The 15,919-nt window shown below is 41.1% G+C and overlaps 1 protein-coding gene across 2 annotated transcripts in view; it reads right to left on the bottom strand.

The window, feature by feature from the left end:
- Window positions 1–14,754, bottom strand: part of PPP4R4 (protein phosphatase 4 regulatory subunit 4) — a 1,510,494-nt gene extending 1,495,740 nt beyond the window's left edge. The window contains exons 1-2 of one of the 2 annotated variants that reach the window (XM_069208239.1): window positions 12,329–14,754; window positions 11,493–11,566 (exon numbers count right to left, since the gene is read on the bottom strand). In XM_069208239.1, the coding sequence (XP_069064340.1) occupies window positions 11,493–11,566; window positions 12,329–12,445 (191 nt within the window). In that variant the 5' untranslated portion in view covers window positions 12,446–14,754. The remainder of the gene's footprint in view (window positions 1–11,492; window positions 11,567–12,328) is intronic. The other variant, XM_069208238.1, reaches the window with a different exon arrangement.
- Between the last annotated feature and the right edge of the window lie 1,165 nt (window positions 14,755–15,919).

Genomic DNA, 15,919 nt, shown 5'->3' with positions numbered 1-15,919 from the left:
GACAATGTCTTCTTTATATGGAAAGGAGAAGAACAACTATTAGAAGAATTCATCTTGTGGTTGAACTTATGTGACACAAATTTAAAATTTACAATGAAAAGTGATCGAAACCAAATTTAATTCTTGGACGTCTGTACCATACACAAGTATAAACAGCTTGTGGAGTCGTTGTACACCAAACAAACAGCTAGGAACACTCTCTTACATTTTGCTAGCTATTATCCTAGATGCCAGAGGCAAAGTATTCCTTTTAGTCAGTTTTTGCGGGTCAGGAGGAACTGTACAGATTTAAAATCATTTTTGGAGCACGCCGATGTGCTAGCGAATAAGTTCCTACAAAGAGGATATCCACCAAAATTGATAAAAGATTCTCTGAAAAGAGCCAAATACTACGATCGTCAATCTATGTTTCAAGCAAGAGAAAGGAAAGCAAACAAGTGTTGGGTGTGTGCCATTCGTCATTCTAATTTGAATGATAGAATCAGACAAATTATAAACTCTCAATGGCACATTCTTAACATCTGTTCGGATTCAGTATTTTTAAATAAACCTCTTTTTGCTTTCAAGAATAGAAATTTAAGAAATATTCTGGTTAAGTCAGCCATAATTAGAAACAAAGAACCTACACAAAAATCTATTACAGGTTTAGAACTGATTAGAGGCAATCATTAACGTGGGAATTGCCAAGCATGTATGGGAGCAATAGTATCAGATAAAATCGTATGTAACAAGACAGTTGTTTTGACAAGAATGTCAAATTGTAGATCAAAAAAATGTCATCTATTTGATCCTATGTCCATGCAATCTAGGCTACATAGGTGAGTCGTCCGAGAGTTTAGAACCAGATATTATGAGCACAGGTCGGCATTTAAAACACACAAACATAATGCTCCACTGGTTACACAATGGTCTACACATAACCACAAAGAAGATGAAATTAGAAGGACGATCTTGAAGAAGATCGCCTCTGAAAGTGGCCAAAATATGAAAGCAGTTAGGAAAAAACATGAAGTATTTTGGATGTTTTATCTAGACACATATGATAATGGTTCGAATGAAGGTATGCTGTGGCAGAATACCCTATAAGATAGACTTTGAGGAGCGTGTTTCTTGGATATGTGGGACATGCTACATTCCTAACATACGGTAGACTCTAGGTCTACTTGTGTTTTTATAAAAGAATCTTTCTATTTAGCCAGTCTTTTTCAAGCCAGTAAAGAACTTGGAATTTAACTAAGTTGCATTTTGTATGCCTGTGTAGTATCACAGTAGTCCCTTATCTATTTTCTTCCTTTTTATCCTGTGGCTTTTCGAGTGAAAGCAAGGATTGAGTTCAAAGCCACAAATACTACGCGGACTTCCGGCCATCAGAACTGAAACATGGCTTGAAAACCTGTATTAGTTTGCTGCTCGGTAAGTGTGATACATTTACCCGTGTTACCGATGGATAAGAGTTCTCATCATTTAATAATATGCTTGCATTTCGGTTTGGGTCATCCTGCTTTTAACAAATATTTACTTCTGAAACATCTAACCCTGCTCGGTGTCAATATGTTCTGTTCGACAAGTTAATTGTGGGCAATAGGAGGAGTGCGTTATTAAGTTTGAGGTGCCTCTAAACCTACCTAAAAATATATGTGTTGGATAAATATATATACACTGTAGGGGAAGACGCTAGCCGTAGCCAATTACAGATAAGATGGCATTCGTGTTATTTATATGCGTTTCCCTGATATTTATTTTCGAAGTAATAGTTTGAACTAGTTGTAATTTGTTTCTTTTTAAGACTTGAATAAAGAATAAGTTGAAAGATAATTCAATGATAAAGGCCCACTTGGTATGGAATTAATTGGTACAGGTTTGGACATCTCCTGGAAATAGATTTTCATATTACTATTCCTTTTTGAGTTCTTTTAAATAAAAATTGATATTGAGGTTATTTTTTCACCTATTCTTTGCACTACATTGGTAATAGTTTATATAAAGGTGTCTGCATCACTCTTGGGTGTATATGTATTCACTTAGAAATACATATTCACATCCACCTACATAGTATATTGGCAGGTTTTGACGGACTCAACGATTTCCTACGATGTTTAACATATAAGATTAAACAATATATCCTTTTAACTCCTTTATTTACATCCATTTGGTTTACCTTGATGACCTAAGTGCCTTTGCCCTGAAGAAGGTGGTTTGACAAATCACTGTCTACTATTTTGGCAAGGGAGAACGGAATGTCTATTATTTTAAGATAAATGACGCAAATGTGGAAACTAAATATTGTCGGTTATTAAGAGCAAGAGACAAGAGGAGTGCGTGAACTTTGACACAAGTTCTGACCTGTCACTATTGAAAAAGGACACTTATTCTTATGTGAGAAACACAGTATACTTTCAGGTTATCAGTTGTTATAATATTCTTGAACTTAGTTGTCAGATTTACTAAAGCTTTGTTTTTGGTTGATATGTGATATTTATGATTAGTTGATTTTTGTAGGCGTGAGTCTTCATATGTTTGTGTGATGTTTTATTATTTCTTTATTATCAGTTGTTATGTGGTTTGTTTGTTGAAGTGATTATTATTAGTTTTATGTTGTAATGTTTTGTTTAGTAGTGACGTTTTGGAAATCATGCCCGGGAGCCAGTCAATGTACACATTTTGTATATGTCTAATAAATTATCTTTAAGAGTGTATCAGCACTATTGATGTGAATTTTTCGTTAACTAGGTAGGAGCGTCTTACTGTTTTGTAATGAACCTAGTAAAAGCGCACCACATGTGCCCAGGATCTATAAATTAAATGCTACAAGTGGGCCTGCAGCACTCATTGTGCCGCCCACTCCAGTAGGCCCCTAACCATGGCTCAGGCCTGCCCTGGCAGAGCCTCTGTGTGCAGTTTACCTGCCACCTCGACTTGGCATTTAAAATCCTTTGCCATGCCTTAAACTCCCCTTTCGTTACACTTAAGTCAGCCATGTGTTATGCCCTAAGTAGCCCATAAGGTAGGGTAATGTGAAAGTAAAAGATAGGACATGTACTTCTATGTTTTGAATGTCCTACTAGTGAAAAACTCACAAATTTGTTTTTTTCACTACAGTGAGGCCTGCCCTTCTCATAGGTTAGCATTGGGAATTCCTTATTACAATTTTAAGCTGTAATTCCTAATTGAGAAAGGAGTAGCTATGGCATGTTTCATATTATTGGAATGGTAATGATAAATCCTCTTTACTGGTAAAGGTGGATTTAAGATTACTATTTTAGAAATGCCACTTTTAGAAAGTGGGCATTTCTCTGCACTTACAGCTCAGTGTGCCTGCAGCCTGTCTCCAGTACACATCTGGGGTGGGTGACAGCAATACTTTATGCATTCCTTCTAAACAGCCACAATCATAGGCAGTGAACATTCTGATCACTCATTTGCTTTATGATGGCTCCTCCTGGGCAGGAAGGATGGGGAGGACTGGCACATACACCTGAATAGGCAGTGCGTGTCCCCACACAAAGGGCTGATTATCCCCTACTGATTACCCCCTACTGATAGTCTGGAGCCAGGGCTGGTGAGAAAGAACCTCTGTGCACTTCAAAGACCCTTCTTTGCAGTATTCCCACTTCAAAGGCACAAATGGGTATAGGTACTGGGTCTCTGATCCCACCAAATCAGTATACTTCTTTACCTGTGACTATTCTGCTAGGAAATAGAACTGCTGTGCTGCTTAAAGCACTGCTACCCTGCCTGATCCCTGTCTTGCTGGACTCTTTTGTTGCTGAGGTGCCCTGCTGCCTGATGTTCCCCTGCCTAGTTGAGAAGGACTGGTCCTTCATCACTTGAACCCAGAGTGCCTCTAACGGCTTGCTGCCTTGTCTTCTGTTTGCTGGTCTCATGGACACGAAAGACTTTCAACAACCTTTCTATAATCTGTGGACTCTTCCAACTGTGAGTTCTGCTAAGTGGTGCCAACCCAGTCCCGGACCATTGGAAGTGGGTTTGCCTGACTGCTCCAGCCAAGAACTGAACATGAACCTCATTACGCCTATCGGAACCGATGCATCACCTTCGCCGCTTCACTTCTGCATTGCCGCTGCTGTGAGGATCGAAGGCACCACATCGCCGTCGATGAGGGCACGCCACTGTTGCAAGACTCAGAGCACTGCATTGATGACTGTGCAACGCATCATCCCCTCAGTGTGGCCCAGAATCAACACATCAAAGTAACCCACCAGATTGATGCTGACACATCGTTTCACTGCTTTCTTCAGCGCAGACCAAGAACCGACACATCAACATCATTTCGTCTATCTGAGCCGATGCATCTCAAGGACCAAGGTATTCTTGCTCAGAGGGCCCTGATTGGTCTTGGAGCCAGCCTATGCTCCATCGCAGCCGGCCTGAACTTTTGACTTTGGGCCGGTCTAAAACAACCAGATAGCCCCGGTTGGCAATTTCTGCTTCTAAGCACTACAGTAATTTATTCTTCAAAAATTCATTTCTTGACTTCTACATATTGGATTTTTGTTATTTTGATCTTGTTTTGTTCCAAAACTATTCTTTATTTTTCCTAATCTACTGTGGAGTATTTTTGGTGTCTTCACTGTGTCATTGCTTGTGGGATGCACAAATATTTTACACATAGCCTCTTCAATTAAGCCTGACTGCTCTGTGCCAAGCTACCAGATGGTGAGCACAGGTTAACATAGGGTGGACCTGGCTTACCCTAACTAGGACCGTGGTCCCCACTTGGACAGGGTGCAAACCGCTGCCAACTAGAGACCCAATTTCTAAAACTACATAATTTTGTTATCTCCAAATTAGGAGATTATTTGGCAATTTAATTTTCACCACAATTCATTTTATTGGCAATCTAGGAATCTGCACCAGTGTGACCAACATAAATGGACTCATTATAAAGTGAACACATACAATGGCAAAGTCTTTAAAATGTACACAGTATGTTTACCATATGTCAAGGTCATCTTCATTATATTTGTAAGGACAAAATTGACATAATACCAAAATGAAGGTTGACCACCCTTCAAACAGATTTACGTTGTAGTCACACCTGGTCCTTTGATTCCATGAGGAGGTGTATTTGGAGGAAGTCAACATAAGAAGAAGCTGAAGAAATGGGATATATGTTGACAAATTCCAGGAAAAAATATCCAGTAAAAACAATCGAAAAAAAATAAATTGAATATACCCATTTGTTACTTCATTATTGCCATAAATGAAAATTCAATTTCCTCCTTATTTCTTATCACTAGGAAAGACTTCCACAAATCCCCTTTGCTCAGTACTACCCCGTCAGTGAATGTACAAACATATTTCAAGAAGTCACAGTCTTATTTTTATATTGCTGATATTTTCTTGTTATTTTGCATTTGATAGTTTTGTGGGATATTGCCTTCGAGTACCATGAAATATCCATGATAGCAGACCATAAAAAGACAGTGTTTAGAATAAGATAATACGGAATGCTATTACTTGGCGTCCATCTCTGACTTGCCCTCGTAATCCCTGCCTCCATCTTAGCCTCCCAAAGAGGGCTTTTATCCTCTTCAACCTCTTCCATCAGGAGCCTCACATGAAAGCCAAGCCTACAGTGGAAGTGGATAAAATTTGTTGTGTGTGTAACATATAACTTACATAAAGCAAGCACTGGAAAAGCTAATATGTATCTACCTTTAAAAAATGTGAGATATAGGTTTTACCAATGCTTGTTTTCTGTTGCATTGTCAAAATGGCCACCAGTGACTCACCAATCTTGCAAGTGCACACAGACTTGGCCATCTTGAATGGTATTTCTCAGAAATAAAAAGCATTCCACGAAAATCGCCCTTGGGTGTGTATGCATGAGCATGTTTGGTGAAGCACTAGACAACCAGGAAGGGGAGCTCAACAATGGATGAGGAGGGAGCAAGGGGCCTAAAAGAAGTGAGCAGTGTGGAACTACCAGGACCTCTCACAACCGATTGTCAAATAAATAAATAAAATAAAAAGAAAACAATGCTCAGGTCAAAACGAAGCAGGCCAGTGGCACATCTCAAGAGTGGGTGAGTAAATGGAGCATACAAGCTGGTGTGTGGCAGAGAGTGGATAGAGTGTCCCCCCAGGACCACTGAAAGACAAATGAAAAAATAGTCCCTTAATGTCAGCAGTAGGGGGACAAAACTCATTCAATCAAAACAGTGGTAAAGAAGCTGCATTCTAGAGGAGGGTAGAATGTACAAAAAGGGGGGAAAATCAACACATCAAGAGCATCAAACTTAGGTAGATGATAAACTTACACCGATTATAAACAGGATGCTGATCCAAAACCCACAGCATGTATCATATTGCAACTAGGCTAATCTTACAAGTAGATTGTGAGCTACTGGCAGCTCTCAAGCTAGCTGTAAGTAGCTCTGCTGTGTGCTGCAAGGCATACTAAATTAGACGTTTTTACTTGGCTGAATTAATATACTAAACTGAAATGTGTGTATATGAGACAAAAATGTGTGTATTTTCAGAACTCATACGCTGATGTTTGAAGAAAAACAGTTGACTTTCCAAAATATATCAAAAGCTATTTGAGTGAAAAATCATTCCATGGGGTGTTGGGGATACATCATTAGCAATAATATTACGTTTGGCCTAGGGCTATTGCAGCTATGACTAATATGTATTACCCATGTAGAAGAGGGATTTCACACTGACAAAACCTGTTTTTACATTACAGCTGACAAACCAGCATCAAGGTGATCACTGCTAATAATCTTGCACAGGGTGGGCACTAATGTAGTGGTATGTGATATGGTCACTATTACAACACAAATAATATTTTTAGCTCAGGATGATTTTCATTGAACATAAGTAGGTTTTACTACAGAAAAGGTCAGTGACCAAGATCTTTGACAACATATAGCTAAAGCTGTTTTGAGAAAGACTAAAGAAATAATAATGCTAAACAGACGTTTGTCAGGATTAAAGCACGGAGAGAACCATTTGGCAGTTTTGCATGATAAAAGAAAAAGCAATGAAGATGCTGAGTCAGTCTTATTTCCTAATATAGGTAAAGGTGTCACCCATTAGTAAACAAAATAATTGAACACATAAAAGAAAAACATCGTTGAACGATTTGAAAACCAATACATTTACGTGGAATGTTGATAATGAAAACCTTTGTCAACTACGCTTGTGATAATGATGACGTATAACAATGATAGCCACAAACCTGAAATATTTACAGTGGTAACATGGTGAGTTACTTGTGTGAACACAAAACCACTAAGTAAGTGAATAAACGCCTATTACAGTACTCGAAAGGCACCCTAAGTGATCCAGTATTACAGTTGAAAAGCAGAGGCTCGATGACATGTAAGGAACGGCCCAAGATTATAGGATATGTAAATGCAAACCTGTAATTATGGCAAAGAGCATAAACCACGGTTCCTCCTCCAGCTAGAGTCACAGATAGTAGCTATGCAAAGGGGGAGGACAAAGGAACAGTGTTCTTATTGGCAGCCTCTACAGTTACTACACCCACTCCGTTCCTTGACTCCCTACCACTAAACCTAATGCTGAAGCATGAAAGTTCAACATATTCCTACAGTGCTTAGCCCTTTTCCTTGTCAAACCAAAACCTAAAACTGCCCTCACAACTCAAGAAAAGTTCCACTTTTATAGGTAAACGGCTTGAAGGATCATCTTGAGAGATATCAGTTACTACGGAATTGAAATTTGCAATGCTCATAACAAGCAGTGAGGCATGGATAATTATTAGAGAATACCAGATAAGAACTGAACTGTCAATGAAATACACCAAACAAAAATAAATAAATCAGAAAACGCATAAACTGAGTGAAAGGTACATGGATCAAACATTTAGCATTCGCATATGTTAAGTGGCCTTTGTGAAATGGGTTGGTGGTGGCACCAAACCTACTCAGGCTTTGTTTTAAAAAAATATTAACACTGAGGAGCATATTCACTGGAAAGGTCTCTAAAGTACAGAAACTAAGGACAGGTACTTCTTGTAAAGATAAAATCAGTTATGCCAACCCATTTTAAGTACAGTATCAATCAGATCATATTTAATGTAAACTAGCATTCTAAAAATGTCAATGAACAAAAGCGGATAAACAATATACCTTACCTCTCCTCACCTACCACCACAGTGGAGCATCAGCATACTTAGGTAAAACACAATAATACAGTACTGTCAAGCATAAGAATGGGCACGTTTAGGGACAGTGTAAAGAATAAAATTAGCATATTCACAAACTGATAAGGAATGTTTAACTTGAGGCAGTGGAGAGAGCTCTCAGGTTTGGAAATTGCATGCGACAAAGAGAATCACCCCTCTCTTTACCATTCAAGATCCCCACTCATGGGCTTTGAGCAAGGAGATCCTCAGGAAAGATATCCTACCAGTCAGGGTACTCCGACCCAGCCCCTGCAAGGAGAATGCAGTGCTTAGATTCTGGGCACTCATTTTGGGGACCTAGGCATAAATGTAATCATCAGACGTTGACCAATATCAAGAAAGAGAAAGGGGAGAAAAGTAGGAAAGTGAGAAAGAAAGAGGATGAGAAAGTTAAGAAAAGAGTCATAAAGGGAGAAACCAGATGTGAAAAAGAACCTGAGAACATTAAATGAAGAAAAGGGAAGTGTAAAGTGGTGGAAGAAAGGGGTATGAGTTGGAAACAAGACCAGACAGCGTTGGTATTTGGAAACCCCGGCATTTAGCAAGTTTGCATGTGTTTTTTTTATTATTATTATTTTTGGTTCTTTCTTCACAAATTAGGCACTGTTAGAATGAGTCATGTAAAATACCAAGGACCAACAAACAGAATAACATGGGTTTTGGAATGGATACTGAATCACTTACAAAACCAATGCCATCAGAGAACATTTTATTTTCTTAGTGATTTTCAATCCTATCCCACTGAATCATCGGGACCTGTACTTCATGAATCACTTGAAGAGGTCAGAGAAGATGGATACAGCAGTTGTTTGCAATGCAACAATCTGTGATAAGAAGATTCTACCTGTCAGGCAAGTTAAAAGCTTTTTTGGGATGGGTCAGCAAACTGCAGCAGCCCTTCAAAGTACAACAATCTGTTTCAAAGTTTTATAAAATGTTCTGCTGGGACCGAGAAAACACAGCAGATGCACATCTGATGACATCTTGTGGTCATAGCCGTCAGATGCCTCGCCATTATTAAACAGGGGAGCTTTGCTTTACAAAGTATAAATCAATTATGAGCAATGGGCCATACAAAAAAGCTGGGCCTGGGGATTAATGACCCTCTGATCCACCCACCCCCTGGTTCACTTTTGACAAGAATGGCCCTAACAATTCTACGTCAGAGAAGGAAAACATGTGGGGCCATATTATACACATGGCACACTTTCACAGTTTCCTCCACAGTGCACCTTTCAAATGGTGTGCATGCACAAACACGGGCAGTGGACTCTCTTACAATTAATATGCTACCCTCAGGGCAGCCTGAACTCATGCAGTGCATTCAAGTCAAATATGGAGTGGCTACTTCATACTTCATACTTGCTGGCAGGTGCAGCAAGTGACTGCTTCCAACTGTAGGCAGGTGTCTGGGGGGTTCATGGGGCCCCCTTCCTGCCCTTAAGAGAGCTGCCTTTAGGAGGAACACTGAGTGTATAACATATTTTTGTGGCACACTACCAGCCCCGCGTTGTACTGATGTTACATTGATTACTAGCACCTTAAAACATATATTTCATGTTGCAATGTACTCAATCTGCTGCTCATAGAGCTCTACTTTGTTAGTCTGTCTCATAGGATATTTCACGCATCGGTAGTTCCAGATGGATTTCCATTTCACACAAATCATTCCCATCTGCTTAAAGTCACCACATTGATTGTGCATCAGAAATTCAATGGTGCTAGTTATAATGGGTTTGTCCTAGCTGGTGAGTTGATTGGAGTCTTAGTAGAGGCCAAAAAACACGGTTTTGTACAACAACATACACCCCTGGAGTAATAGGGGCTTTCAATCTGGCAGCATAATCACCACTGTATGAGTTTATGTGCATAAAGCCTCGATCATCTGGGTCACTGCACAAACGACACGTGGGTGCCAAATTACAGTTTACAGACAGTATCACTCCCCAGTTAGCAATCATTATGACAAGAAGGGCCCAGAATGGGGAACAACGCACCAGATCTGGGATGACATGAGATTCTCGAATCCAGCCCTTGTATGTGCATATTTCCCAAATGCTCTTTACCAGAAGGCAAATGTAGGCAGAAAAACATGTCTGCCCTCTACAAAACTAATAATTGTGAGATGTAGTGTTTATTGTTGAGATATAATTTCTCATGGCAGGGCCCGGTCCCCTTAATGTTAAACCGGAACAGGTATAGGATTCCCACCCTTGTGTTGTGCTTGTTTCAGGAGTATAAGCTGCCCATGGCAACAAGTAGATTATAACTAACAATATACCTATACATTGACCGCTCATATTCTCTACTCTCCATTTATCCAGTACAATTTGTTTCTTTGTGCCAAATAGGCCAAAGCCTATAATTACGTTTTGTGCACATTATTTACCACATAGTGTGTACCCGTAACTCATACTGTTGCATGAATGCTTCTTGTGGGTTGCACGCATCCCGTATCCTTCAGTGGGTGTACCACTTTCATGTGCTGTGATTCACAGGCAAAAAGGTCGAACACGGTTTTTCATCTCTACAATTTCGGTAAGCAGGTGTCCAGAAAATTCGTTAACAGCATTAACTATTAGATAGAGGCATTACCGTTATTATTTATTTGGCATAAATCTGTGGTTCTTAACTAGGAAAAACAGACTGGTGAAGCTATTGTGGATGAAAGGGCTCTATTTCTCTTTGATCCGTGAACATTATACAATGTAAAGTATATGCAGCCTAATATAAACATGTTATCATCACAACTTCATAGGCAATCGCAGTTTAATGAACCTTGTAAATATAAAACGTTTATAAAATCAGGCAGCTGTAACATTCTGCAGTCTAGAGAGAGGGCATGAGTCATCAAGGAAAATTGCTGTAGCGGGGAGATGTTCCTAAATGTCAATTTCTATGACATGCTGTATTATTAGGATTTGACTCATTGTTAAGGTGTATATGTAAAGGGTTTGTCAACATCCCCAACGAGTGGGGCCTTATTTACTGTTCCTCACATGACAAACCGAGGATATTGTCTTAATAAAGTCTGCACAGCTACAACAAGCGACATGTTCTACAGACCACAAACTATGCAGCTAGTGTTTACAATTTATCTCTACCACTCATCTGCCTCGGTGATGTGGCCCCCACTCCAAGGCCTCAGAAGTGTCTAAGAATCAGCTCAGTGTGTGATTGCCAACGTTTCTGTTCTGCTGCTCACAATCATGACCGGCAAGAAATTCACTTTCGTTCTCTGCACATATCGGGCGGGAGGGCAGATACAAACGGCATCACTTGAAACGTTCGGACTTGAGTTAGGAAATACCTGAGCAGGTAGACTGCACGCTCGATGTCATTTAGTTCTTCATCAACTGTAAGTCTCTCTATTTCTTCCGGTGTCTGTGGAACATGAAACACGAATTGTGTTAAATTCATTTCCTATCTACCGGATGAACATAAAATACAGCTGTGGCCAAAAATCATCTGTGGGAGTCAGTCAATGAGCATTCGTTCACAAGATACAGAAACCAATACACGTAAACACATTTACACAAGGGAACTGGGCACCTTTACTGTGAAAGGTAATCCAAGGGCAGGTGGGCGGTGGTTTGGAGTGGCGGGTGCGGCGGAGGGGATGGGGAGGATTAATGGTGATCTATACTGTTTTAGCGAACCAAGCACCTTAAAGGTTAGTGGGTTCAAGTAATGAAACCATATGGAATATCAAAGTCACTAAATCGGTGCTGCAATTCTCCTCTCTCTAGTTATTGCACAAGTTCTACAAACCAGAAAGATTGTACCAGGTACACGAGAAGATATTTAGAGTAAAGAATAAAGGACATATGTGGTACTGTTAAACAATGCTAACATGCTGGCTCAGTGGACTAGTTCACCTACAACAGGGCCCTATATTTTAAACGTGTGGTCAAAGATTAGAATGTCAGAGGGTGCCCTCAGCCTTTCATCCTCCAAAGGTCGAGAAAATATCTGAGCATCAGTACGTTGGGAAGCAATAAATAAATATGGGTTATCAAAGCGGTGCAACAGCTTCTGCACTAAATGAAAGCTTTACAAAATAGTGCTCTTTCATATTATGATATTGTATACTTAAAATTAACGCTTTAAGCAATCTATAAAGACGCCTCGTTCGCCATAAAATACCTTAAGGCTCCTGCGCACCGGTCTCTCGATGAGTGAAAGATCCTGCAGGTCGTCGATGTACCCGAACAAGCCATGGCTGGGAGAGCAATCCATCCTGGAAAAGGCTGTCGGATACATTTAGGACGTTGAGCTTGAAAGTGCCTCAGAAACCCATGAGGAGTCCAGTTACATCGCACTGGTGGAAGTTAGGCAACCAGGAGACCCGCTCAAGGTCAAGCCTGGCAGTCACTGAATGCGAGCCCTCTTCCGAGTGAAACGTATTCCCTGGGGCTGGTATTAGGTAACCCACATACGGAGGTGTGAAATCCACTCGTGGCCCTGGTGGGGTAGCACAAGTTCTGGTGAGACTGCAAAATACCCACCCTGGTTCTGTTGTGAGACACGGAGCACTCCAGCGAATTCTGTGCCCCTGCCCTTAAATGTTTTGCATTAAAGGCAGCTGCCAGGAATTCCCCCGATCCCTAAGAACGAATTAGTAAAGGCTGAAAGGGGGAGTGGGCACCGTGGGTCATTCAGTTAAACCTTGGTTGACTTGAGAACAGACCCGCCCTTCTATTTTAGACGAGACACACGGTGAGCAGGTGGGACCCACGGAGAAAACCAACGATTCCCTATGTACAGGACTCAACCCTATGTCGCTGATAGAACAGGAAGTGCACAGGTGAACGCTGAGAGTCTTCCACTGGCAGATACAATCTCCGATGCGGAGATTTGGGATAAACAAAACGACGCCGAAACCTCTGGTCAATTGAGCCCTCGGGAAGCCATGAGGGTCACAGATTAGATTGCTGAGGACTTCGGGATCCCAAAAGAACCGAGCCAGGAGCCTTGTCACCTCCCTTCGCCTGCCCCTCTTCCTCTCCTAGAGCTTGTTCCAAATCCTCCTCGACAATGTTTGCTAGGCAACCCGAGCCTTATTATATCCGCGGGAGGCTGTCTGCGGATCTCATCGCCCTCTCACACAGACTGGAACCAAGCAAATGAGCTTGGCGTCGGAAATAGTTGGATTGTATTCAAATTTTTTTATGCATGTCCTAGTCAATGTCACATCTACATCTTGAGATCGCCCTTTGCTTAGAATGTTCTGGCACTAACCTGCCACGCGACGAGGAAAAAACGCCCAGTCGTTGAGAAGACAACAAGTAAGAGCTTAAATACTTGCAGAACGACCCAGCGCGCCGGGTTCACTGTTTCCAGAAGCGTAAAGTAAGCGAGGGGTCAATGGAGTACAAAACGTTTAAGAGGGCGAGGTGTACTTTGCTTAAAAAATAAACTGGGTGAGAAGTTTGTGAATGCCAAAGAACATGGTGAACGCTGTCTTGCTGGGCTACCAGAGTAGTGAACAGCGGTTCAGGATTTGTAAAATGTTTAAAAAGAACGATCTTATAACAGTTAAGGCGCAGAGTCCTGATGGCACAAAATGATCACTTTAAAGGCTGTCAGACAAGGGGTGCAAATCGATGCAGTAAATGAGAACCATTGAGCGCTTAAACTGGTCTAGTGAGAAGTAACACAAGCTATCAAATATTAAACCGGTACAAAAAAAGAGCAGCAACTAGATAATGACCCCTCAGTATGATCTTCCAATTAAAACGGAAGCTAAAATATCCGATGGAAAGGAAAGTATGAATAGCCAAAAAAGACCCAACACACGCCATCCACTAATGTGACAAACTATTTAAAAGAGCTTGGCCCAATTTGGTTTTATGTGCATCACAAGAATTGGTTAAAAAAAAAAATTGCTGAAAAATTGCAGCCTCCTTAATTCCACTAGTATCATAGACCTATAATACCGCAGCAGTGGGCTGTTCGGTGGAGGCCCTCAAAGTGGTTCTCAGAAAGCCTCATCAGCTTTCCCTATATCATTCACAGGATTTTCAGTTGTGTCAGCAAAGCTGTAAACAGATAAGATTGCTGCAGAGTTGCATAGAATGGGCTTTGGAGCCAAAGGTTTAAAAAAATGCCATTAGTATTATTACCCGTTTATAAAGGGCAAGGGTGCTATGGTGAATAGTTCCTCCAAAGTTCCCTTTAGACATGGATGGCCACTACATAAAGTTCCGGAGAAGCTGGGGTAGAGTCTCCTTAAGTAATGTTACAAATACTACTTAGCCTCTTCTGCGTGGGAGGAGAGGGATACCACCACCCCCGAATATCACACCTTTACCCGCATGGCAAGGGGTTATACACAGCCCCTAATCTCCCAAATGCATGGACTGTGTCTTCAACGCTGGATGTTTTCGTCGAGGTATCTCCGAGTACCTAAAGGGTAACGCGGAAGCCCACCCCCTAATAACTAACAAGAAACGAGGCACTTTCAGCGCACTGGGTGAAAAAAAACAAAGGAGTTTAGCTGTTTGGAAGGCGAGAAACGGCGAAAATACTGCGAACAGCTGACAGCTCCAAGTCGGTCTCCAGGGCAACGCGCCGCTACGGGAACCTCGAGAAGCAAAACATCTACGCTAACGAACGGCGTTTTGAAAACGCCTTTTCTCCTGCAGTCTAATTGCTACGGCGGCCTAGTGAGGTAAAAGCGGTGCGTGACGAACCATGCATGGTTCCCAAGGAGGAGGCTTCGTTGCCTCGGGCAAAAGCATCTCGAAAGTGAGACAGACAATGCTGCGTGAAGGCACGATGTGCTCATTAACGTTGTAACCTGAGAGGGAATAAAGGAACATCCACTTGTCACTGAGCCTTACTAAGTTCCAAGGGTCCCACCGGCTTTACATTCTATTGATTTGAGTGCGCTGGCCTCAGTTCACTCATAGTAGTAAACTGGTCGCCATTCTACTACACATTTTCGCAACAAATAAGTGTGCACGGGGAGTAAAAAATAATTATAAAAAAAAATTGACATAAGGGGGCAGGATACAGGTAAGCTATATCCTGACCCCGTAGGAGAGCTGGAGGGTTCCCTGAGAGTCCCCTCATGAGCAAAAATTGCTCAAATCTAATTTTTTGGTTGGTCCGCGGACCCACCACGGCGCTTAGTGCGGCGCCCAGTGTAACATTTTGATAGACCTGCGGGTGTGAAGCACAAATGGAAAAAAAGTACACCCACTCTCTGTTGCCCACTCCAAACAATGTGCACGGAGTAGTGTTGGGTGTATGCGCGAGGTGGTTGGCCACATGGCCTGGCAGCAGACCAGCCTCTGCACCCTACCTCTGCTGCACATGGTGAGTTATACTTACCTTAGGGCATAAATTATAGTTTCTTAAAATAACTATAACAGCTGAATTTCATTGGTTTTGTGCCTGTAAATTTTGATCCTAACTATAACGTCCATGTAACCTTTGTTTTTTTAGTGAATTTCGAAGTTTTTTTTTAACTGCTAGTTCCTATAAATTTCCTTTACATTCCTGTAAACTTGTTTTTTTTCAGGATATATATATATATATATATATATATATATATATATATATATATATATATATTAAACAATTCAAAAATTCCTCGCAAAGCTGGTCACATCCACCAATCAGGGCTGGTGCAAGTCACGGGTGGGAGGGTCCATTCACATATACAAGGAAATTATTGTCCTCAGTCCAACACACCAAAGGTCGCACTCTATGATCGCGTTCTCAAGTAAA

This window comes from Pleurodeles waltl, chromosome 9, assembly GCF_031143425.1.
Source record: "Pleurodeles waltl isolate 20211129_DDA chromosome 9, aPleWal1.hap1.20221129, whole genome shotgun sequence".
Classification (NCBI taxonomy): domain Eukaryota; kingdom Metazoa; phylum Chordata; class Amphibia; order Caudata; family Salamandridae; genus Pleurodeles; species Pleurodeles waltl.
This window is presented reverse-complemented; position numbering and strand designations above follow the sequence as displayed.